Below are 23,310 nucleotides of genomic sequence, written 5' to 3'. Positions count from 1 at the left end.
TCTTCTAAGAGCGATCAAAAGATCTCTTTCTTTCGAAGAACTGACTCTTCTGATAAGCTCGCGAGCGGATTGCCTGCATCTACATAGATACAGAACATCCCATGTACCTGTGTGTGAGGTGTGGCAAGCTCATTTTTTTTCTTGCTTTCGCAGCTGGTGGGTGGGTTATGCATAGGGGAGCAGACAGTCGGTGGCAGCTGAGAGAGCGGTGTGAGTTCTACTGCAGTTTGAAAGTTCATGGAACAAAGCTTTCACATGGCTCTCGCTTGTGGTGTCTGAAAATAAATATAAAGAACGAAAAAAGCAAGTGAGCTGTTAAAAAGGGCTAGGTCACCTTGGTGAGCGGAACCGCTCTGATCCGCTCACTGTAGGGAATCACATTTTTCACCTCTAACTAATACCCGCTGTAACTATTGCTGCTGCTTAGTTAGGACCGTCCTAGTGGCCATCCACTACTAAACTGATTGGTTTGAGCAGAAGCAGGCTCTTAAATACCCCAGAAAGTGCATTCCCGATTTAGCATGTATATAGTTCTGTTGATTGTACTCGGGAAAACAAGCATTAAGCGACTAATCCGAGGTCGAAATCTGCGTTTCAATGAGTCTCCACAATTTTGAATAGAACAATAGTTCGAATTAACGAGTAACAGTTATCTGCATTCGGGTGGGTGCGTGGATAAATTTCCAATCGATTGCTGCACGAACGAAAAAAATCCGTTTAAACTAAGGGACTTGTAAACATTCAAAAAAGGATAAATTTCGTCCTCTTTTCCGTTTTTAGCTTTTTATTTTATACTCTTATTTTGCCGAACTTCTTGAAAGACGTAGTACTACATCGAAAAAACCCTATGAGACATGATAAATCATTTGTCATCTTTCATGATTCAAAACGCTGCAATGATTTTGGTTCTAAAATTAATATTATCATCAAAAAGACCCCGGCTCGAGTGCTAGCATATAAATCAAATTAACTAAGCTGAGTGCCTTTCAATGACCAAAATATTTCGGAGCCAAAACGATCTGTTGGATCGGCATAGTGTCTTCGGTAAAGGCGATTCTGAGCTTAATATGGGATCATTTTTTAATCAGCCTTTTCGGGCCTTTAGAAACACTTTTCGGCGATTTCTAGTAATTTGGTGACATTTTTTGTTTCGGCCTTTTCTGAAAGGGATTTCAAACGATTCTGAACTCAATTGGGGATCGTTTTCTATTTTGGCCTTTTCTGAAGGGGTTTCAACGGTTCTGAGCTGAAATTGGGATCATTTTTTATTCTGACCTTATTTGGTCTTTAGAAGGAGTTCTCAGTAATTCTGAACTCAATTTGGGATCATTTTCTATTTGAGTATTTCCTATAAGTGGTTTTAAACCATTCTAAGCTCGATTTGAGATCATTTTGGCCTCTTCTGGGAGGGGTTTCAAACCATTCTGAGCTAAATTTGAGATCATTTCCTGTTTTAATCTTTTGTGAAAGAGGTTTCCAGCGACTCTGAGCTCAATTTGGGACCATTTTTTATTCTGACTTTTTCTGGTCTTTAGAAGAGGTTCTTAGTGATTCTGAATTGAAATATTATCTTTTTGCTTTTTCTGGAAGGGGTCTTGAACCATTCTGACCTCAATTTCAAATCATTTTCTATGTATTCTTTTTTTAGCCTTAAGGAATTTCCAGTGATTCTGAGCACAATTTGGGGTCATTTTCTATTACAGCCAGTTTCTGGAAGGAGTTATAAACGATTCTGAGCTTAGTTTGGCATCATTTTCTATTCGGCCTATTCCGTAAGGGGTTTGAAACAATTCTGAGTTCAATTTAGGAACATTTTCTCTTTTGGTCTTTTCTGGCCTTGGGGTGTTTTCAGTGTTTCGGAGCTCAATGTGGGATCGGTTGCTATTTGGCCTTTTTATGCCTTCATAAGCATAAAAAATTCTCATTTCTTCATGATCAAACAGCCATCAAAGTTTAGTTATCCTTTTGTAGTTAAATAAAATCATATTTGGATATATAAGCGTTTTTTAGTTAGTATTGTTTATTTATTTATTTATTTATTTATTTATTTATTTTTGAAAAAACAATTTTTGTGGTGTATATTTCTTTCAGAAAGACAAAGTTTTTATCTGCAACTTTGCCGAAGACGTCACACTGTTTAAGCACACTATTCTGATTCTTAAAATATTTGTAATCATCAACACCAGTTTACATAAGCCCATTTCGAAAACGAGTTGTGATTCATGAAAAAATACTAAAAGCATGAAAGGATATCTTTAGCACATGAAAATATCTGTGCAAAGATCGGTTCAATGTCTTCGGCAAACTCAATTTTTCCTTCTAAACGACTTCCACTGGAAAAAATATCGAAAAATTAAATCTTTTTCAGCCAATAAATATTATATTTTATTATATATTTTTTCTGAGCAATAGAAATAAAATGTAGGCCCAATCGTAGAGAGCACAACGGGGCCGAAACTTCTGTTGGAATAGGGAAAAGTCTGCTATGGTGGAATCAATAAATATTCCTCCTCAAACAGGCATAAATTCCCTCTCATCTTTTCATATATAAGAATACAATTATGAATAAATTACAAATTACAAAACAATAAACTTGAAACTAAAAAATCTTGAAAAATATGATTTTTGCAGCTTCAGAAAATACGGTAAATATTTTTTTCGGTGAGAATAAATTAATATCTACAACTTTGTCAAAGACGTCATACCGTTTGAAGGATCAAATTTTATTTTTGGGTTAGAATTTCAACAGGAAATTCCTCTATTACCCTCTGTGTATTAATTTTTACTAAAGGGTAATAGAAATGTCAAATTAAGCTAACAAATCCAGCCGCCAGACAGTGCTTATCTTTTCACGCAAAATTACTGCCAACTTTCCCACAGACCAGACCACGCCGGCCGCGTCGTCGTCGTCGTCGTCGGTCACTCAGCCGCGCCTCCTGTTTAGCATATGAACAAAACTCCCCGAAACCGACAATTACTCATCATTACCCGTAGCCGTCTAGACACCCAAATGTTGTATATTGGACCCAAACCGACTGCCACCTCCTCCATCACTGCGTCGCTACCTACTCCTCGTAACTCGTCCATCCGACCGTCCCCTAATCAAGAGTGGCTCATCTCTCTGCTTCTCTGTCAGGCAGCCGCCGCTGCCTGGCCTGAGTGTGTGCAGAGTGCAGAGTGCGCGCGAGAAATGCTGCGCGCTAGTCGGCCCCCCATTCCGCGCATCGCAAATTTACTCTAGCTCGCCCAAAACGTTATCCCTGACCTTGGCTAACCGCAGTTTTTGCACACCCGGTTCGGGTGGTGGTTGATCGTAGGAAAACGAAAAAAAAACACAACAATCTACATTCACAGAGACATACACAAGCGCACGGCCCTGTGCAAAGTGGCGACGACGACGAGCACCAACAAGGACCGGTTTCGCAAATGCTGCTGCTGCTGATCTGCTTGGCGTCTGCACTTGTGTGCGGGAATTTCGATGATGGATTCGTCGATGGTCGGACGATGACGATGATGAGGTGCGGATGCAGTGGAACCGAAAATAAATGATTATGCGATATAAAACCAATTCCCGTCTGCTGCGCTGCTGGCATTTTGGGGCGAGAAATTGCTTGCATACTTGCCCGTGTATGTGCGCGTGTAGGTATTGGTTTTAGTCGCTGCTGCGAAACGCATATGGCGACCGTCAAGTGGTTGTTACCGACCGACAGAGCAAATTTGCACATTGAAACGTCCGTCAATCAGCTGACAGGCGGAAATCGTACGCAGCGTGAATTTGGCAGTGTCGACATATTTGACAGCAGTTCAAGGAGTTTTACAATTGTCACAAGTAGTAACGTTTTTCTCGCGGCACGCGAAACGCGTCAATTTGGGTCGCAGCATATATTCAGTTTCAGTTCAGTTTTGAACATAAAGACGAAACCTCGAAGGAGACGGGGTATGATGATGCGCACTATTAGCATTTGCGAAAACAACTTACCCGTTCGGTACCGCAGGTGCTACTCATCTCATCTCATCGTTCGCTCGTCGTCCATGAGTAAACGATACTTGCAACTGCTTCACCACTTTTCTATGGGCAGATTTAGACCGCGCGTGTATTGAGCTAGTGCCAAGAATGGTGCCCCTCGCTTCTCCTCGTCGTCTTCCGGTTGGCTTTGAAGAAGGAGATCAGCAAAGTGGTTCCAAGTGGCTCAATTTTGGCATGTTTCAACAAACACTTGTCTCATTTTAGAGGCGAACATAAGCTATATAAGCATAAGCTAGCCATGTTATCGAACACAACTAACGTATGACCTACTTTGGACTAGACACACAAATCTCCGTCTTTGGAGTTAATGAATGCAATCTAAGTTCGACACTCACTTGGCGACCGTCAATCAAGTTAGCCAGTTACCCAGACGGAGCTCGTAACTCGAAACTTTTTTTTGTCTGCCGAAACTGCAACTTCGCAAGAAGATGATAGCACTTGTAAGGATTTGCAACCGGCAAACTACTTTTTTACGGTTTGCACTTCTTCTCCTCTGTTCTGCTCATCAGTTCGTCAAAATCCGCTCACCTTCAGACGACCTTCCAGTGCAGTGCATTATTATTGGTCTCGCTTGATGTGACTCGGTTTCCATTTCGGGGGAATTTTGGATTCGTAAGTATGCGCCAGTCGGATATATCCAGCCCATATACAACCACGGGGGTTTTGCAAGCGCGAAAATGGTGAGCGAAAAAAAAACTAAGCTACAAAACCACCAGTTTCGTCTATCCACAACCCAACCCAACCCAATCGCATAGCCGTTCCCAACGCTGTCTCGGTTGAGGTATCGTCTGAGGCACAGAATGCGCGTAAACCAGACGGAGCGGTATACTGCTAGTAGTTTTTTTCTCTTTCGATTGCCTCACTGCGCTCGGACAAAGAATGACCAATTCCAAAACCGGGATCGAAACCGGAATGTGCTAGCCCGCACAGTGGTTTATTTTTGGAACCGAACGCCCGAAAGTCTGAGTCGGTAGATTGATTCTCGATTCAAAAGGTCAACAGTGCCGGAAATTCGGACGCGCGATTTGTTCACTTTGTTGATCAAGGGGGAAGATTAGAGCGAAAAAAATATGGCAAAGGCTAACGGCAGTCACTGAAATTTATTGGTACTTTGGCTCGACATCGTACCTTTAGTTACGAATTGCATTTTCAGGCGAATCAGTTGAATCTATGCAAATATATTCGTTTTTTTTCTAGTTTTATTCAACTCCGTGTTTCTTTTTAAGTTCTATTTTTATTACTTCCAAACTTAGTTGGATCTAAATAAATCTTGAAAGGTTTCTTTTAGAGATCTATTCAATTGTTTAAGTTATTTATTTTGAGAGCCTACATGACATATCAGTTATTGCAATAAATTTGATGTACCTGCTAGTGAAAATAGTCAGTACATAAAAAATGAATCAAATTTCTTGTTTCGGTGTCATAGGGTGTAGTAGTAATAAAAAAAATATTTATGATTTAAGATAACCATGAAAATCATTAAAATAAGATTTTTTTAACAAAGTTACTAATAAAATATGCTCTGAAACTCAACTAATTAGGAAAAATTGGGACTGACATTTCGTCATCATGGGTTTATCATCACAATTTCCGTTATAATCTTGAATTTTCGAACAGACAATATAGGAAAATTCAACTTTTTTTATAAAATTTCAAGTTTAGCTGTTCAAAAACTGCTTTTTGTGTATTTTTTACAACCTCAACCTAAAGCAAAATATATTTTCGATACGAAATGTCACTTTCGAAAAGCATTCTTCTGCTTCTTCTCGATTTATCCATTTTTCTACGCGAAACAACTATTTAATTACTACTCCCAAACAATTTTAATTGAACAACGATGTATGTTATAAACTTACAGTTTATGTAATTATTTGTTATTCTTTTTTAGTTTTATTTCTATTATTTTCGACTGACGCCTCCATTAATTATCATAATTATCACTTATTGTATAGATTACGATGCGATTTCTGTCGTCGCGGTTAGAAAAAACTTAACTTGAACCCTTTTTTCAACAATTGGTCGCTGAAATTAAGCAATATTGCGCTTCCCAAAATATGTCAAATCATATCCTATCGTGTATTTAATTTTTTTTTTTTCATTGAAAATTACAAATCATGGGAAGACTGTTCGAAATTTTTTATAAAATGGTGCTCTAAATTACCTGCCAGAACTAGCAAAGCCCTGAAATTGTAGAGTCAGATATTGTCTTTAAACTACGGACAAGTGTTGAAATAACTATAACTTTTCGTTACATAAAACAATCTCACCAACATTCCTAGATATAAAAAATGGGATTTTTTTATTTCTGTCATAAGCCTGAAAATGACTGTAAACCATTGCCAGAAAGTTAATCACGTAATCAATCTCAAGTCTAATTTATTTCCACCGAAAGTCCCCCCATCGGCCAGCTAGAGGACACTGTTTCTGTGACCTTCACGGTTCCAGTTAGGCCATTACTAAGGTAAGGTCACCGACAGAGGCAGCAGTGTCTCGAAACGCAGCTATCAATCATGCATAGCAGGACCGTCAGGACAGGGTCCATAGCCTCCCGCGGTCAGGAGAGATGGCGACCGTTCACCGTCTCGGTTCGCCCTAATCACCAACCGCCGAAAACGAAAAACTTACGTGTCGATTATCATGACCTAGACAATGTCAAGTATGGTCATACGCTCTCCGGTTTCACATCCCTCCGCCCGCCCGGTTCTCATTCAAGTCTGTCAAACCCGAGACCTAACACTGAATAGTGGCATCGTCAGTGGCAGTGAGCCGCAGCTTCGGCGGTTCTCCTCGGTTCCTCGAGACGGAACCATCGAGTCGCTATTTACCCGAAAGCTTAGGTACACACAGAAGTGTGGAATGGTTACGTCGTAGAAGATTTTCTTTTTTTTCTACTTCTGTCTGCTATTCTAGCGGTTCGAGGCGCGGATGGCAGGCGGTTATATTAGTGCAAAATGACGCACGGCGACGACAAACAAACTACATACATATCGCTACATATCGCTCTGTCCTGGCAACAGTGCGCCGCCAGTTGCCAGTCAGTCAGTTAGCCATCAGGGAATCCAGGTCGATGACTAAAAGATTGGCTACGGAGCGACCAGACGCGACGGGGCGTGCTTTTGATGCAGCGGCAGAACCGTTTGCCGGTTGATAACACGGTCGTGTCCTCATTTCAGTGCATTTTGGCAATGGTTTGTTAGGTTAGGGCGTATCGCTCGCTCGTTTCGAGCAGCAGCAGCAGTTTTTGGGCACAGGAGGAGGTGTGAAAAGTTCGCAGACGGTGAATAATCAGAACCGAAACCAGATTGGGTCAATGTTTGCCATCGCATGTGAATTGATTTGTTTTTACGTCTGGCAGTGACGGGGACTTAAAAGTTCCATACTCCTTTAGCCTTTCGACTTTCAAGTTGACGGTAATTACGGTCCTCCAGCGTAGCCAAACGTCTTTTGTGGCGAATTTACCAACAAACACGTTTTCTAGGCTTACAATGAAAGTGAAACTTAATCCAAGTTCGCTGTTTGGTCTTATTAGAAAGACGGGGGGAAGCGAGCAATCCAGGAAGAGGGGGCTTTCTCCAGCTCTCATGTTTGGCAATTACGGACACGTGTGCGTGTCGGTCTTTATCAATTTTCGGCCCGTTGCCCGGATGGGCACAAATCCGATGAAAAATAAGTCCATCCGTTGAAAGCGAACTCCGGACCGGACAGTCGAGAAATGCTGCGAAACGCTGTGGTCGTGGTTGAATGAAAGAGGTTTCACTTTTTTCACTGCTGCTGTGGCTTCACCACCCTGCCCCCCGAACCCGTTTCTAGTGCGCCACTCAATTCCGTCCATTACAAAGAGTGTAGTTTCGCGCGCAATCGAGGTTGCCAATCAAATTTAATGTTATTTCATTATGCTGCTCAACGTCGAACATAGTAGCATGCCATAGTTCCATTTTGCAGAATCGCAACACTGTAGCCGCCTGCTACGCTCGGTTGGCTGCCATAGATTTCGGAGGATTATTGCTTGCTGCCAGCGTTCGCCAGTCGCCTACTGCAATTTCTATTGGTGTAGGTTCAAGTTACAAACAGTTCAATCACACGAGCTGGCGCCATCGCTGCCAGACACGCCGTCGACCGTTGCCGAGGTCGCTGCAATCTGGAACCTCAAGCGAAACTTTCTTAGACAGGCGGCGGATGGAAAAAGTTTGTCCTCGACCGACCGACGTTCATGACCTTAGAATGACGTCCTTCGTCCTTCGGTGAAGGTCGAATTTGGGCTGCGAGCATTCACGACTGGTGTGCGCCCGAGTTGTGGATACACGTAGAGACACCACCGCAGCGCCGCCGCCAGCCAGACACCAGTCTGTGGAGGTGCAGCAGCTTCTATGTACAACACGGCGTGCATGTAAGCATTACGAGCCCCACGCTGCAGACAGGTCTTATGTACACACAGCCCGACACCGGCTGGTTCTGTTTAATTCTCGGTTGAAACAAAAAGATAGCGTTTGATTGTTCGGAGAAAATAAATTAAACTGATTTTACTGGCCAACCTAGCCCTTATTAACTAAGAACATAACTATCTCAAAGAATCGGTCACCGAAAATGTAAAAAAAAAAACATTAGAAAGTGTCACAATTTGATTTAAATGTAACAATCCGGGAGGTTATTTTTGGCAACTCTTTCGCCAGCGTTAGGCTGAACTGATAGTTCTTGAAGCTACATAGCCTAATGAATTTCAAGCGAATTTTACCAGTAAATACACACACAATTCAGGGGAAATGCAAATCGGTGGAGCTTAGAGGTGAAATTTGTTTGTGAAATTTAAAATACAACATTACCCAAAGTTGGTATAAAATCAGAACAGTCAATGAGAGAATCAGTATTCATTTACTTCATCAGCAATTTTCTGTAGTTTTTTTTTTTCTTCACATATCAATTTTCTGTAGCTGTTATTTTCGAGTCACATTCTGGTAACTATTAGAGAATTTGAATGACTGAACTTATCTATTGATTGTATTTGAAAACAGTAGAGCAAAAAGTGTCAAAATTTTATCGTAATCCATTGGCGAGTTGACGTTGAATATCGTCATTGGAAAAATATCTGCAAATGATTATAACTTTTACGACAATTGGTTATTCAGACGACGATTTAACGGTCTAGGGAGATACCAGTTGATAAAAGTTTGACACAAACGTTACACGAATTCTATGAATAATGGTCGTATATCTGGTTGTTGAAAGCGCTAAAGTAAAGTTGACAATTTTTCTAGCCGGGACGACAAAACTGATATCGCAGTTGACGACATAAGACAAAATTGACCAAACCGTTAGTCACTAATAATAGAAATAGAATTTAAAAAGAAAACCTTATTTCATGAACTGTTGATAATTTTTAAAATCGGGTAGGGGACCTATTTTAAGCAGCCTGTGTATTGAGACGAAATACTTAAAATGTGTAAAATGAAATAGGGTAAAGAACGGCTTATGTAGGGCTATTTTAATCAGTCGAAGAAAACAGGCCTCAAACTTCTGAATTTTTATCAATATCGACAATTTCAATGATGGAAACGAAAACATTGATTCTCTAACTGTCTTACGAATATAAGAAATACCGTTAATCACAAAGAAATCTGTGAACAAGCACAATCGAAACAAATCGACCTATATTGCAGCCATTCAGGAGCCACTTCGGGTGCTGAAAAAAATAACGCCTGCAAAACAGATGAAAACTGCTTAAAATAGGTTCGGGGTGATTGGAATAGTGTCCTTCGATTGGTAACTTTAATTAATTATTGGTAAAGTTTGCTAACTTAGTTTTACAATCTGAAAACAAGTTCTGATAGAGAAAAAGATAGAGAACAGATTAATATACTTCTGTTTGAATGTCACCCAACACATTTCGAGTATTTCTGCTCAATAAACAGGCGGTTCCTAAAGCTGCTTAGAATAAGTTCCCTACCCTACATAAGTATCAATACTGGTTAATCAAATTTTATTAGTAATCATTAAAAGTTTCCAAGCGAGGGACACTATTTTAATCGGCCGAGAGAGAGTTTTCGTTCTCCTCATTGAAACTGTCGATATTGATGAAAATTCGAGAGTTTGAGGCTCCTTTACTTTGACTGATTAAAAAAGGCGTCACTGTTTAGGTTATTTCTTATCATAAGTACTCTTAAATTTGCTCCTTTCAACCCTAAAGAGATAGTTTACATCAATTTGACTCTGCTTTTATTTTTCCTATCGGGTACATTTTCCACTGCGACAAGTAATGTTATCTATTGTGGTTTTCATTATCAGAAAGGAAAGAAGAAGAGAGATTTATTATTTATCGGTGTATTGACATCATAACGACTACACATTAATAATTTATGAACAAAAATTTGCATTTTCATTGATTTAAAAATCATGCGTCAATTTTACACTCAAATTTAATTGCCTTTCCAGGGTTAAATCAATTTTACTCAAAATAGACAAATTAAATTTATACTGCAATTCGACACATTGCTGTCGAAACCACTTTATTTCTACTACCAAATAACAAAAAAAAAAAAAAACAATTAAAGTGAAATGTTACGAAAAAACAATTAATTACGACAACAATTTGACAACAGTTTGCCCATTTCGACGATAATGTTTACAAATTTTTGAGGATGTATTGATATAAAATTGAAAATAACTCCATGACTTTCACATTACCACCACTTTGTGAGTACAGTTGGTCATAAGTTAATTGAAATATTATTATTCTAGTTTTTGGCTCAGCTATATCCTGATCTTTTAGAAGTATTCAAGAGGTTTTTCTATAATTCGATCATTCAATTTTCATCCGTAATTAATTTCTCTACAACTTTTTGTTATTATTATATTTTCATTTTCTTCTAGTTTCCAGATTTGCAATTCTGATCAAACATATTTGGCGAAAATGTTTAAAAAAGCAATTTCAATCAGATTGTTTTTGTTAGACGTACGAAACAGAGTTGACTAATAGAATAGACAATGCAGAAAATATTTTTGTGATAAATTCGCTACGATTTATTCAGATGTTGGTAGATTTATCATTAATTATGGTTTCTTGCTTCAAGCAAAAATAATTTTTGCCTCTAGTACGCCTGAGAAAGCTCAGAAGCCGTTTCGAAATGTTTCACTTTTGTTGAGAGAGTCTTGATAAAATATCCTTTTCGGAAAATGCACACCAGAAAAACACGAGGACTTTTTAAAAGGCAAAATGATTTTTTTTATTTTCTTAAGAGAATTCAATGTCAAAATTATCTTGATAAATTCGAATTTGGAAAATCTATCTATAAATTCGATCGATTTAAATCACTTAACATCTGTTCGCAACTTTGTTCATTTTAGTTAACCGTAAAAACTCTACGTTTCTGAACTTCTTTTTCGCTTTTACAACTATAAATCGACCGAGGAGGCATTGATTTCTAGAAAGAATAATACTAATTCCTGACTTGTTGGAATGTTATTCATTATTTAATTCATTATATATTATTTATTTTTCGATCATTTACCATATTATTTTCTTTCTTCTCTCGGTGAAATGAGAAAACAATCTTTTCGGCCAAAATTCATATTAATTAAAATATTCGAAATAATGTACTAATCATGTTCTTTTATTTATTAGAAAAAGCTGTTTTCTTTAAATTTCATAACAAATAGTCCCTTGTGTGACGTGTGACTAAAATTGACGCTTTTTCTAACCGGGACGACAGAAATATTATCACAGTTGATACAGGTAGCGTTCTAATGACTATTGGTAAAGACGTTAGTCAACAATAATAGAAATAAAACTTGAAAAGAACACGAAATTCCATGAACTACTGATGTAATGAAAAAAACAATTCTTGGCCTTGATCTAAGTCCATGATATTAATTCCGGTCTTGTTTCTGATCCTAATATTGATCTTAGTCTTCTTTTCTTTGAATGTGATCTTGGTTTTGGTCTTGATGCTTCTTGGGCTTGGTCTTATTCTTTATCGTTATCTTTTTTTGTCCTTGGTTTCTTTTCCAAATTTAAACTGAAGTCGTTTCTACGAATACGTGTAAAAACCATATGTAAACGAGTTGTAAAGTATTTCAAACCTCTTAATGAAAACACAGTGCAACAAAAATTTACTTTATATTCTGCTTTCTTGATCAGTCAAAAATATCAGGAATAAAACAAATCTTGATATTTTGTTACGAATTTTTTGTATCAACTTGTGTTCTAAACTTGGTCTCGTTAATAGTTAAAATATCAAAATTCCTATCAAAATTGCTTACTGATTATCACAAATTATAGCAAGTTTTGTAAGGTTTTCGGCAGAAAAAGATCAGAATTAGCTAGAACGTACAATATTTTGTTAATTGAATAACATTTTTTTTTAATAATATGCTTTAAAAAACACAATTTTGAACATCCAAGTGTATGATAACAAAATTTGATATAATTCTGTACTTCTTATCATTCTGGCATGTCAAGATTATTACAAGCTTTCGTATTTCTATCAAGTCTAGATATATTTGTGTTACCCGTTTGTTATAATCGTCTGATCGGGTTAGCTTCGATGTATGATTTTTTTGTATTTTGATGCAGAAACAAATTTCCCCGAGTAAAGACCCACTTCACCTTAAGAGGCAACAATGACTCCATTTTGAATTTTTAGAAATCGGAAATTTTCTATGTTGTTTAGACGTCATTTTGTTCTAAAGCCAAATATCAAAATTTTAAGTGTCCATATAAAGTAATAAGGGTATTTAGTCAATCTCCACATTTTATCCTACCCGGCAATATTTTACGCATTTTATCTGATAAATTCAATGAATATTGGAATGCAGCACTAAAATGACATACTTGAGAATCATACTACATTATAGTTTACGGTAAAACACTGACTCTTGTTAGCATTATTTTGGAATTAGTTTACACATATTCAAAACCATGCCTGAGTTAATCCAAAGTCAAGAGGAAGTGGCAAAATTTTAATCATCTTCTGGAAGCTATTGTAAAAAATAGGTATGCTTTTAGAACAATTCATCATTGATGTTACTAATCAATAAAATATCATAGAAACAGTTTTTATACTCTAACAAGTTGGAAAAAATTAAAATAGTAGTTTAAAGTATGGCCGAAATATGTTTGTCTCTGAACATATTTTGGCCATGCCAAGTTTTGACAGCTCTTTGTTTACCATTCGGCCATTGCGTGGTGAACGAAGGAGCTGCTTGTTACAATTTACAGATAAATATTTCTTAATTTATTACATTTAACGATATGAAGTGCAGGAGAATGCCTGTAAAACCGCTAATTTTCGAATTGCGAAAGACGTCCTCTTCAAATCTATTATTTCTGCTCTAAAAAATTCTAGTATAATCGCAAATATAATTAATCCGAAGCACGGCTCTAAATCTGTGCGAAAATATAGATTTAGTGTTCCAAAATATTATTTAGTACTTCGTATAAATGATGTTTCTTGGATATTGTTCAATTAATTGCATTGTTGATGATATCTGTCAAAATAGACACTTAGCTCTTAACAAAGGATAAAGCAGGTATTTATTATGAGAAAATCGTGTTTTTTTAAATAAATTTTACAATCACTTCCTAAAGCCCGTTACCCTATTAATATTTTCTTACCCATATTTGAAAAAAAAATCTAGGGCCTGAATCGGACAAAAACTGAGCTCAAACCGGTGAATTTTGGCTTAAGAATATCAATTAAAAAAAAAATTCGATAACAATGGTTACAATTTACAAAATTCTACTTTAAAATAATCCAGCGCTCGGCAAACAACAAAACTAAAGCCCTAAGACTTACCGACACATATTTCAAATCGCACCAACGGTATTTAAAATTTACTCGAATGTGGTATTTCTAAACCGGGTGGGATTCCCACTTCGCCCCTTTCTGCTCTTTCTTTCTGCCCAACAAACCTCCCGTGTTATCTTTCACTACTGCACACAATGCGGCCCGGAATTCGTACAAGTGGTGCTGGCCGTAAATCGATTGACACACTATCGCTGGAAGTCAAGCAGCAAACAAGCCAATTCCGAGCGATTACTCAAACCCGGAGTGGTGGTCACTGTGCGCGGCCGTTCTAAAAACAACAAGCGCAAGACAAAGACCCCCCGTGTCCGCCCATCGGCCGGCGACAATGAATAGGTGCAAGGTTACACCATACCGACAACGACGACGCCGCCGATGACGATAATATTGGCCTCGATAAGACTTGGTGACCGAGCACGGAGGAGGCAGACCGGCTGAGCCGGTTCAGTTTCTGCAATTTTGCGGTCAAAGTGAATCGTTATCAGTTCAGCAGCGCGGTTTTTGTGGCTCACGTTGCACCGTGAAGACACAAAGAAAGCTGGACATGAGAAGGAAAGTGAATTTAGACCTCGTTTCTGTCCCCGGGTTGCTTCTCGCTCGAGCAGCGCAGCGCAGAGTTCCAAAACGATGTTATTGACCGATAATGCATTGAACTTGCAGCCCCCTGTCTGTGTATGCCAGTGCAAGTGGATCGCTCAACATCGGGAACAGTGCCGTGCTGCGTCAACACAGAAAGTGTGCAGTTTGTTTCGTTCAGATAACAGTTTGTCGATGCAGCTGATCAAATCTAATCCGTGTTTTGTTTTTGTTCTTTCTTTCTTGCCTTGCAGATCTCGTAAACGACGCCCGTCATACTCACAGGACGATCGGGAATACTACAGCATCAACGACGACGACCCGATGGACGAATGCAATGCCGCCCTGGTACTTATGAGTTTGTCCTGTTCGCCGAATTCTTCTGTGACTGGTAAGTTGTGCAAGCTCGGCGCGAAGCTCGAAGCTGTTCATATATTCTAACACGCTCATTCGACAGGCTGGGAAACTGTGCTGGGCACCAGTTCTAGCAGTAGCACCACCTCGTGGAGCACCGGTTCGACCACGCCGCCGCTCAGCGAGGATGGTCATTCCACGCCACCGAACAACAGCGTTAGCAGCAGCAGTGGAATCAACAGCAACGGAAGCAGTCCAGCGAACAACAACAACAACAATAACAGTACTACCGCTACCAACGGCACGACGATCACGGCCAACAATAATTCTACCAACGAAACCGTCATTCGCGGACCACGGACTACATCATTCTCGGACGAAGGCATCGGAATGGACTACAGCGAGGACATGAAGAGAAAACGACGGGTAAGTACCAATCACCAATATCCTAACCCAGCTGGCAACCCTTTCGCGGCCGGTAGTTTCCATTGCACGAACTCGAACTCGATCGCACGACGATCATCGTCGCCAACTTGTCTGCCTTCGAGTGGCCTTTGACAAATCACGTGCTTGCACTCAGTGTTCCTCTTCCTCCAATCGCAAGTCTCCCCGCTCCAACGGCGAGCAAATGTCTCTAATTATCAGCACAAAATAAGTTCAGCGCTCATTATTTCACTGGCCGTTCGCCGCCATGTTGCATAAAGCCAAACAAAACTAAGCTGTGCAAGCCAATTCGCGCGATAAGTTGTTTGTTCGTTCGGAAAATTAGCTGCAGCGCACTGCACTGCAATAACCCACAACATGCGAATTCAATCGAAAAAGCTCATTACGAGGTTTATTTATCAACTGGTTGCGCGCGGAGGAACAACGGCACGAAAGGCCGTTGGTGGTGAAAAAGGTGGAGCGGGGTAAGGCACGCGCCAATCTTGCATCAGTATATCGGTGCACACACCGATTGTAGCTTGGGTAGTAGGAGCTGTTGCAGTTGCTGCAATTGGTACCACGGCGGGAGAGAAACACAAATGCGGAAAAGCAATCGAGAAATTATTTAACTAATCACCTTGGTTGATGGGGGTGGAACGAGGAGGTGGGGGTCTGTGAGACGAGACGACCGCCGCAAGCCGGATCAGCTGGTTGTGTGTAAGCCGGTGGCGTACCGGTCAGTGACGCGACGACGGAAGCGGAAGGTGGGGAAAATTTTCCCTTGAGATACAAGATAGACGCATGGTTTAGGTGAGGAAAAAAAAACACCCGCATCATGCAGCAAGTGCAGCCGGGAAGTGTCTTTACGACAGTGTTAGAACTTTTTTGTTTGGTGTTTGAGAGCAAAGTATTTGGAATTTTCCAAGATGTTTAAAAGTATGTTTTACCAATTAGGATATCAAAAAAAAGATAAGGTTTATTTTCCAAACAGTTGAATCGAAAATTGTTAAAAATTATACAATATTGTTTTCTACAAAACTCCTTAACCTCAACTTCTTTTGTTAGAAATAGTTCCCAAAAACAATGCATTGCTGTGGAAACTTCACATATTTTTATTTTATTTAAATTTTTTTGAATATCAAAATTATTTTGAAATAACTTTGAACTAAAATTTTATACCATATTTAAAAAAAATTGGGTGCCCAATGAAAATATCAATAACAACAGTTAAAAATGTTAAAAATACTAAAGGAATTATAACTGAACAATGATGGTTGTCCGATCATGGAGACGTGAGAACCAAAAAAGATAAAATTTTCCAAGAAAAAAAATTAAAAAAGACACAGGTTTGTTTGATTGGTATGATGTTTTCGGCAAAATTGTAGAAAGTATTTTTGTCCTTCCAGAAAAAATATACACCGTAAGACAAAATTTTTTCTGAAGAGGTTGTTTTACCGTTATGTACTCGGCAATTTTAACACACGTAAGTACTCGGCAGGGTACCCGGGTACCCACCAAAATGAAATGCTTCTTACTTCTTTAATTCGTGACCGATTTTCAATCTTGACCCGTCAAAAGATTGTAAAATTTGTCTATTTTTAGTATACGGGACCTAAAGAGCCATTGGTCCCCATATGGTTCCTGCAAATCCGGATCTCCGGAGCCAGGTTCAAGATGCGAGACTAATTTTAACAATTGGCAATAAAACCAAACAATCCAGAAGTTGACTTTTATAAATTCTGAGTCCATTTTCCGAGTTATCCTTGAAATGACCACTCTGGAGCAGATTCCTGTGGGGCCCTATATGGCCACCAACATGAGTGGATAGAAACCCTAGCAATATGCATATCAAAATTCTTGAAATCACTCCAGGAATCGATTAACATCTATTTAGAGTCCAACTGATGGGTTGTCCTCGAAATGGTCGTACCGGAGCATGTAGGTGGCCATATAGGGCCCCACGGGAATCTGCTCCGGTGTGACCATTTTGAGGACAACTCATCAGTTGGACTCTAAATGGATGTAAATCGATTCCTGGAGTGATTTCAAAAATTTTGATATTCATATTGCTAGGGTTTCTATTCACTCATGTTGGTGGCCATTTAGGGCCGCACGGGAATCTGCTCCGGTACGACCATTTCGAGGACAACTCACCAGTTGGACTCGAAATGGATGTAGATCGATTCCTGGAGTGATTTCAAGAATTTTGATACCAATGGTGTTCGGTTTTATTGACAATTGTACTAATTTGTCTCACCGGAACATGCTCCCGTAGATCCGGATTTACAGGAACCAGATGTGGTTACAGGTTCATGTCGATCCCAGATTCTGAAAGTAGACAGATTTTCCAATCTTTTGATAGGCCAAGATCGAAAATCGGTCACGAAATGAATAAGCAAGAAGCATTTCATTTTGTGGGTACCCGGGTACCCTGCCGAGTACTTACGTGGTAAAAAATTTCGAAGCCCACCCCTTCGACCCCCCTTGTTTCTACAAACAGACTAATGATGGAAAATGGTTTATTTCCACTAGTTAGGAGCATTCCATAAGTTTCAGCTGTCTAAGTTGACGTTATCCTTGTTTTTGAAGCAATAAAGTCTGAAAAGGTACCCGGGTACCCTGCCGAGTACATAACGGTTAATAAAACACCAACGCGACGTTTACGATCGTACACGCCATTGGCACACTCACAGCTATTGGCAGTGATCAAATGACAAACGCAACGCGATAGATCCGAAAAAAAAACTAACATGCGCGGACATGTTCAGCAATGCTGTGCAGTGCTGCGGTCCACCAGTTGGTCCGTCTGCTGTGGAACGCTGCAATCGAATGAATCGCCTGCTCAGCCTTGTTGTACTGCTGCTCTGCCGACTGCGGGTCGAGCCAGTTTCCAGGAAAAGTCGACCGTCCTCTTGCTGCATAAACGGTTATACAATGAAGACTGAGTTTCTGCATGCTAGCTTATATACATGACTACTTTGAGTTAAACTTCCGGTAGGCATGTCTTTGTGGACAACAACAAATCGTTTATGAGATAAAATTGTTTGTCTACTCAAGCTTCGGCTGTAATAGGGAGAAAGGCCTTTTTTAAACTCTGATTTATCGGAACATGCGGTCAACAAGGCTTCAAATTTTTCAATAGTACAATACTTAGCATAAAAAATCATAATTTTCCGCATTTTGGTTTGGAGGTTTTTGTAAACAGTGTATATTTTTATGGAAGCACAAAATTACTACACTGTTCGACAAAAGGGAAAAAAATTGCCTTGAGGTAAAAAATTAAAAGAATTTTTTAACTTTTCGTATGATTTTTGGAGTCCCTAGCAAGCTCAGATGTGCGTCAATTGATTGCTTACGGAAAAATTCATTTCAGTCTCTGAAGGCTACTTGCACTTCTGAAGTGGCTTTTTTGGACAGCGCATACAACTTCTTAACTCGGTCATTTCTCAACCTATTTTGAATGTTTTAGTAGTTTTGGAAAAAGAAAAAATAAGGCTTCGAAAATATATATAAAGGTTTGAACTCTGAACTGAATTCTGAAAACTGAATAATTATTTCACGATGCTACAAGCTTAGCTTAGCTGACTGTACATTTCAATGGTTGCTATTCCGTGGTGGGTTCGAGGCACTCAAGATACACAATGAATCAACTGAAAGAACGACAGGGAGTGGTAATTACTTTTCACTCTGCATCATTCAATGACCCGATTTTTTATAGACCAATAACGGCGCCAGCCACGTCCCTACAGTCAGGTGTAGATATCGTCAATTTCGTGCAAACGAAGCCAAATACGGCTAAGTTTTACACTGGGGTTTATTTTTACGCAATGAAAAAATCCGCGTATAAAAAACCGCGTAATTTGAAAAAAAAATCGCGTAGAAAAACTCCATTTAGTAAATATAAACTAGAAAAATGACATAAAAATAGTAACAAAACACACAAAATAAGTTTATAGTGCTTCTAAAATGAAAATTCATTGAAGAACAAGACAATAACTTTTTTATAATAATTTTGCCATATTTTTAAGCTTTCGTTCCTTAATCGGAAGTTAATCGCAACGACCCTGACCTGTATCGTTATACAATTAGTAATGTATTTTCGTTCCTTTTTCCCGAATCAACTTAAATTGTCTGTTGTTTGATAAGAACAGCAAATCTATTGAAAATATGCATTATTTAGATTAAAAAAACAGAAATCTTATTGTCATGAACCAAACGATTGATTTTTTACTTTATTAGATTTACTTATGCTAACTTATTTGATACCGCGTAAAAATAATCTTCCAAATCGCATAGAAATAATCGGCGTTATTCAAAAAAATCGCGTAAAAATAATCCGCGTTATTGTAAAAAATCGCGTAAAAAGGCGCGTATAAAAAAACGCTTAAAAATACCCCCGGGTAAAAAAAGACTCCAGTATATTTCACAAAGACTTGTTTCAAAATTCACGAAAAAAACCTAAGTTATAAGCTGATGTGTCTTTGGAATTCAAATCAAAAACATGCTCTAAAAAGGCAAAAAAGAGGTTGTAACTTGCTCATAGTTTTCGTGGATGTGATAAAGGTATTTTTAAACGCTAATTTTTCAATCCCGTTTCTCTTGGAACTATGAATTTCGAGTTGTACCAGTGCCGCAGGCAACCCACAATAGATAAGCACTTTGGTAGAGTATACCTCTGCATCCCTACAAAGACTACGGAAGAGAGTTTTTGTTAGTGGGGTGAGTTTTTGATCAGGATTTACTTTGATAAGTGATGAAACCATGATTTAATTGGATTAATGTACAAATAATGTGAGATTAATAAAAATTAATTATAAAATACAATAAGAAGTGTCAGGGCATGTAAAGAAGTTCTCGGTTAGCTGCCTTTCATAGCTGAAATGTTCAAATTTTTAACGTCGAAAACGCAAAAAAATAATTCAAATAGATTCGAGAAACATGAAAAGTTTCCGTTACATTGTGTTCCAAAAAAGTAATGAATATTTAGGAAACTAATTCATGACATATGAATAGTTGTTGTTGTGCTCATTTCTGCGGCTGGAAACATAAACTGGAAGAAGTTATTACAACAACATTGCAACGCTTGCACAGACGTGTCGCTCCTTTCTGCAACCATTCACCGCATAAAGTCACCCAAATAGATCATCTATCAGCCGTTATATTGTGTTCCAAAAAAGGAATGAACATTTAGCAAATTAATTCATGACATATGGATAGTTGTTGTTGTACTCATTTCTGCGGCTGGAAACAAAAATTGAAGATCGAAAAAAACAGCTAGGAAAACCGCTAATGTTGCAATTCACACACGCGAAATTTAACTGCACTTTCAGTGCGGCGTAAAATTGAGTGACGAAGATTTTTCACTGGTTAGGAGCTCGAATATCAACATATAAAAAATTGAAATTGTTTATACTTATCTTACTGAATCTATTGATATTGTTGCATATTCGAGCGCCTCTACAGCATCATTCACACCCAACACACTAGTTTCAGCAGAAAACTGATGAAAAAAAAAAAACACTTAAAATGTGAATTTTTACTAAGCAGACGTGCTGACGGTAGCTGTGCTGCCAGAGCTTCCCATAATAGTTGAACCGCCGAAGTTGGACGAAAACGTCATTAATGATTTAAAAGAAAACTTTTGAATAATAAAATCTATTAAAAATCTATTGATGTTTGCAGCATCAAAACAAAAAGGAATGATTTAATTAAAAAAAAACTAGAAATTTCGTTTAGAAATTAAAAAACGATTGGAAGCTCAAATATACCAATAAACCCAAGACTCTGTTGATTTACGTGAAAAAAAAACAGAAAATATGAATGCATTGTTTTCTTATGCTGAAGATTTTTTAATACTAAACAGATATCAAATCGACCCAGTTCATAATGAATTAAAAGGATATAAACAACATTTTAAAACGATCTAAAATATAAACCCAAAAGAAAAACATTCGCGGTAACAGAAATTTTATGAAAGTTTCAGAAAACCAACAGAAGCCTCCAAGAACCAAAAACTTCCAACTACAGGTCGGACTCGATTACCCGGGATTTAAGACTCGATTATCCAGATTTTTTTTTTGTATTCGTATTTATTTTAATTCCAAAATTTTACCTTTACCATCCATTCTGGCAGATTTGTTACCATTTATGTCACTTCTAGCGTGTTTGAGACATGTTCGAATTAAGTGAAAATAAATAAAATCCAATTTTTTATTTTTTTGCTTCTCGAGATTTTACCCCTTGTCGCCTCAGAAATAATTTCTGGTTACGCCACTGCATCATAAAAGTAAAATAAAAAAGGGGAAAAATTTATTTTATGTTCGTTTATCGCAAATTTGAATATTTTTTCTGTGATTAGATTATCCGGGAAATTCCATTATCTGGAATGAAAATTTTCTTGATGTCCCTGATAATTGAGTCCGACCTGTACTTCAAACAGACGAAACCGAGTAAATGAACAATAAATAGCAAAAAAATTAAAAAATGTAAAATAACAAATAATGCCAAAACAGGGCACTGCCCAAACAGCCAGAAAAAATATTGAATAACATGATTTTAAAATTAGAATAAAGCTTAAAATCAAAAATACCTAAAATAGTAAAGTTTGTAACAAACAGACTTCTTGGAAAACTAGCAAGGAATACTCACAATAATTATGGAAAATCGATTGCAAAGTTAAATTTAGATTCCGAAACAGGAACACCAAAAGCGTAGAAGAAAAAAAAATAAAATTAAAAAAAACATATATTGTCTCAGAACGATAATAAATTCAATGCCATAACCATAAAAATGGCTGTAGGACTGAGCAATGCAGAGATCAGTTCAGTCCAATGAAAAAGATTCAAAATGCATAGCAAAAATTAAAACGATTAGTAAACATTGAATGACACAAAAACAACAACCAAAAACCCGAACCAGAGAACGAGAAAAACTTCTGAATGCAAATCGAAAAAAAGCGAGAACATAACTAAAAGCAGACATCGGATTAAGATATCTAAAGGCATAAAGTGTCAAAAAAACGACTCAGAAGGGGAACCTCGATCGAAAACAACGTTATAATGCAGAGACTAGCTAGAAATGTCAGCATGCAAAAAGCGACTTAAACAGCAAATAACAGCTCAAACGGATTCAAACTAAGAATAATCGGTTGAAAAACGGTAAAGGGTTTTGGCTTAAATGGTAATGATTTTTGTTATCATTATTAATTGTATATCAATAATGTTGATTCAAGAAGTTTTTGAGCAAATATTTTTGGAACTGTGATTCGTTTTTTTAAAGACGTGTAGAGTTACTAACTAATGTCATTAAACTCATAAAAAAACACAGAAACCTTGCTTGTAAAAAAGTAATACCGTTTCACTCTTTTGATAAGGAATTCAAACCTTCGAGAAGGTCTACCATAAACGCCTCCCTCAATGCCTTGATCAGTGCAATGCATGCTACGCCGCGAATCCTTGACGGTACGTGTGCACTTTTCGCCCCCTTTTTCGAACAAATTCAATCCAATTCGCCTAGCCTATAAGGCCACCTAGCCTCTCCGTCTCTCTACCCGCCAGCTGGAGCACCGCGCAAGTCGAATCGGCCCGTGCCTTATTGTGGAGCATATTTGCAAGTGAACCACTTGGCTTTGCTGTGACTCTGGTACGACGACGATGTGGAGTAGTTACAGTACAGTGTACGGAGAGTGTTGGAAATTACCACATGCCACCCAACTTAGAGCTCTGCCTCTCGCAGCCCGCTTGCTGCGTTGCGTTGCGCTGCGCTATGCCACGGCGTCGTTCGTAGTGGTGGTACCTACCTATAAAGTGTATTGTAACGCTACCACCCCCTCCCGGTTCGGTTTCGATTGGTAACCGACACACGACTACTACCAGCGGGCCCGGTCGCGTCACTGAGCTGCGCTTCGCTGGAGAACTCCACCACAACGAGCCACACGATCACCGCGCTGCTGTTCCGCGATGGCACACAGCTGGCCAACGATGGCGGTGTGCGTGTGTGTGCATCCACCAGCCAGTGTGCGGGGAAAATCATATGATCGAAGCGTGTGTAGGTTGTCTGAAAGTCGTCGGGCCCGAGACTTCAGTCATTAAAATTTGACAGTACGGTGCAGCTGTGTGCAGCAGCAGTAGCGCG

General features: G+C 38.6%; 1 protein-coding gene across 1 annotated transcript in view; it reads left to right on the top strand.

The window, feature by feature from the left end:
* The window catches only part of LOC129730030 (zinc finger protein 395-like), an 89,260-nt gene that overhangs the window by 4,714 nt on the left and 61,236 nt on the right, over nucleotides 1-23,310 (top strand). Inside the window, exons 2-3 of the mRNA XM_055688994.1 lie at nucleotides 14,655-14,791; nucleotides 14,858-15,180. Coding sequence (XP_055544969.1) covers nucleotides 14,655-14,791; nucleotides 14,858-15,180 — 460 coding nt within the window. The remainder of the gene's footprint in view (nucleotides 1-14,654; nucleotides 14,792-14,857; nucleotides 15,181-23,310) is intronic.

The sequence above is a fragment of the Wyeomyia smithii genome, chromosome 3 (genome assembly GCF_029784165.1).
Source record: "Wyeomyia smithii strain HCP4-BCI-WySm-NY-G18 chromosome 3, ASM2978416v1, whole genome shotgun sequence".
NCBI lineage: Eukaryota > Metazoa > Arthropoda > Insecta > Diptera > Culicidae > Wyeomyia > Wyeomyia smithii.
The sequence above is the reverse complement of the archived record's forward strand: the minus strand, read 5'-3'. Positions and strand labels throughout refer to the sequence as shown.